The sequence below is a fragment of the Hevea brasiliensis genome, chromosome 8 (genome assembly GCF_030052815.1).
Source record: "Hevea brasiliensis isolate MT/VB/25A 57/8 chromosome 8, ASM3005281v1, whole genome shotgun sequence".
Classification (NCBI taxonomy): Eukaryota; Viridiplantae; Streptophyta; class Magnoliopsida; order Malpighiales; family Euphorbiaceae; genus Hevea; species Hevea brasiliensis.
In genome coordinates, this window is record NC_079500.1 from 23,168,572 (window position 1) to 23,170,913 (window position 2,342).

General features: G+C 31.3%; 1 protein-coding gene across 1 annotated transcript; it reads left to right on the forward strand.

Annotated features, from left to right (window-relative positions):
• Positions 1 to 326: 326 nt before the first annotated feature.
• Positions 327 to 1,022, forward strand: LOC131182502 (uncharacterized; the record flags this gene model as incomplete). Its single annotated transcript, XM_058152061.1, has 1 exon — positions 327 to 1,022. A coding segment is annotated over exon 1 (618 nt), but the record flags the coding sequence as incomplete, so codon positions are not given.
• Between the last annotated feature and the right edge of the window lie 1,320 nt (positions 1,023 to 2,342).

Genomic DNA, 2,342 nt, shown 5'->3' on the forward strand with positions numbered 1-2,342 from the left:
GTTTACCTAGTACACGAGGTGGTTACAATGCAATCTGGGTGATAGTGGACAGATTGACAAAATCTGCTCATTTCCTTCCTGTGAAGACTACATATGACTTTGCTAAACTTGCACAGTTGTATATAAACAAGATTGTTAGTCTTCATGGAGTTCCAGTTTCCATTGTATCTGATCATAGTACTCAGTTTACTTCTCGATTTTGAAAGAAATTCCAAGAAGCTTTAGGAACACGAGTAGACTTTAGTACTGCTTTTCACCCTCAGAAGGATGGACAGTCAGAAAGGACCATACAGACATTATTTGTCATGATTCGTTCATGCGTTATGGATTTTGGTGGCTGTTGGGATCATCATTTGCCTTTAGTAGAGTTTGCTTATAATAACAGTTATCAGGCAAGTATAGAGATGGCTCCATATGAGGCATTATATGGTCGAAAGTGTAGGTCACCGGTTTGTTGGGATGAAGTTGGAGAAAGAAGGCTTACTAGACCAGAGTTGATACAATTAACTTTAGAGAAGGTTCGACAAATTCGTGATCGACTTTTGACTGCTCAAAGTCGACAGAGAAGTTATGCTGACCCTAAGCGTAAAGATGTAGAATTTATGATTGGTGATCATGTATTTCTGAGAGTTTCCCCTATGAAAGGAATCATGAGATTTGGGAAGAAAGGGAAGCTTAGCCCTCGTTTTGTTGGTCCATTTGAAATTTTGGAGAGAATTGGAGCAGTTGCTTACCGTTTAGCCCTTCCACCTGGTTTTGCACATGTACATCCAGTTTTCCATATTTCTATGCTTAGGAAGTATGTACCAGATCCATCTTATGTTTTACAACCTCAAACCATGCAAATTAGGGATGATATGTCATATGAGGAACAACTAGTAAAGATTTTAGATCGACAAATTAGGAAACTCCGGTCTAAGGAAGTAGCTTTGATCAAAGTCTTGTGGCATAATCACTCAAGCAGTGAGGCCACATGGGAGGCAGAATCTAAAATGCGAGCCAAATATCCTCACTTATTTGATTCTTCAGGTTAGAATTTTGTCTATTCAAATTCGGGGACCGAATTTTTTTAAGGGGGGAAGTATGTGGAAACCCATATACATTTATTATTTATTATTATTTTATTTTAATTAGCTAACAATAATTTAATATATTTATAAAAAATATATATATATATATATTTTATTAGATGGTCTACTTATTTTTTTTTATTTTTGAAATTAAATATATATCTGCAATCTGAACAACCCAGTTCAATAATAACTCTTATCCCATTCTACACCTAATAGAACTCTTAAAATATATATATACCCTAATCATCTCTTCTGCTAAACTTTGCTCTCAAAACCTATTTGTCACCTCTTTTTTTTCTATCAAATACTCTCAACAGAGAATCCCTAAATTTTTACTTCTCTATGCACCACATTCGATTCTATTTTCAAGGTAAAAATTCTCATTCCTTATTTAATAATGGGTGAATTTGATTTTATTTTCTTTCCTCGATTTGTTACCACTACTCTAAAAATTTATTTATTATTTTTTTTCCTTTGATCATTGGTATTGAATTGGATTGATCATGATTATTGTGAGATAATAACCTTTAATTTAAATTATATATATATATATATATATATATATATATATATATATATTTTTTTTTTGGTTGACGTGCGTCCTGCGTCCCTGCGTTTATATATATTTTTTGGTTGACGTGCGTCCTGTGTCCCTGCGTCCCTATGCGTGTGTATATATATATATATATATATATATATATATATATATATTAAAAATCATTTTATTTTATTGTTATTTAATATTTCTCTTTAATACTTTGGGTGTGTAGGAGATTCCAATATTCAATCAGCCAATTGAAATTTTCTCTCTTCCATTGAAAATAACTATTGTCTTGGGGGTTCCAGGTGAGTGGTAATTATAGTACATGGCACCGTTTTTGTCCCTTTAAAAATTTCTTAGCATTAAGTTTGTTATTAAATGAAATTTTAAATCAATATTTTAACAATGATTTTATATGTGATTTTCTATAGTTTTATTTTATTATTGAATTTTATCTCGATTTTGATTAAATAATTGATTTTGCCAACTATCTCTGCATTAGACCCATTAGGATTCCGGGAACAGGCCTTTAATGTATTTATATTGATTGATATTTGACTATAAAATTTACCGATGTGTTACTGAATTGATTTGAGATTGATTTGATTTTATTGAATTGATTTGAGATTGATTTGATTTATATTGACTCTCTGAAACTATTGAAATACACTATTGGAATTGCACTATCAGTTATTATTTGTTATCTGAAATTTTTTATTGATTTTGAT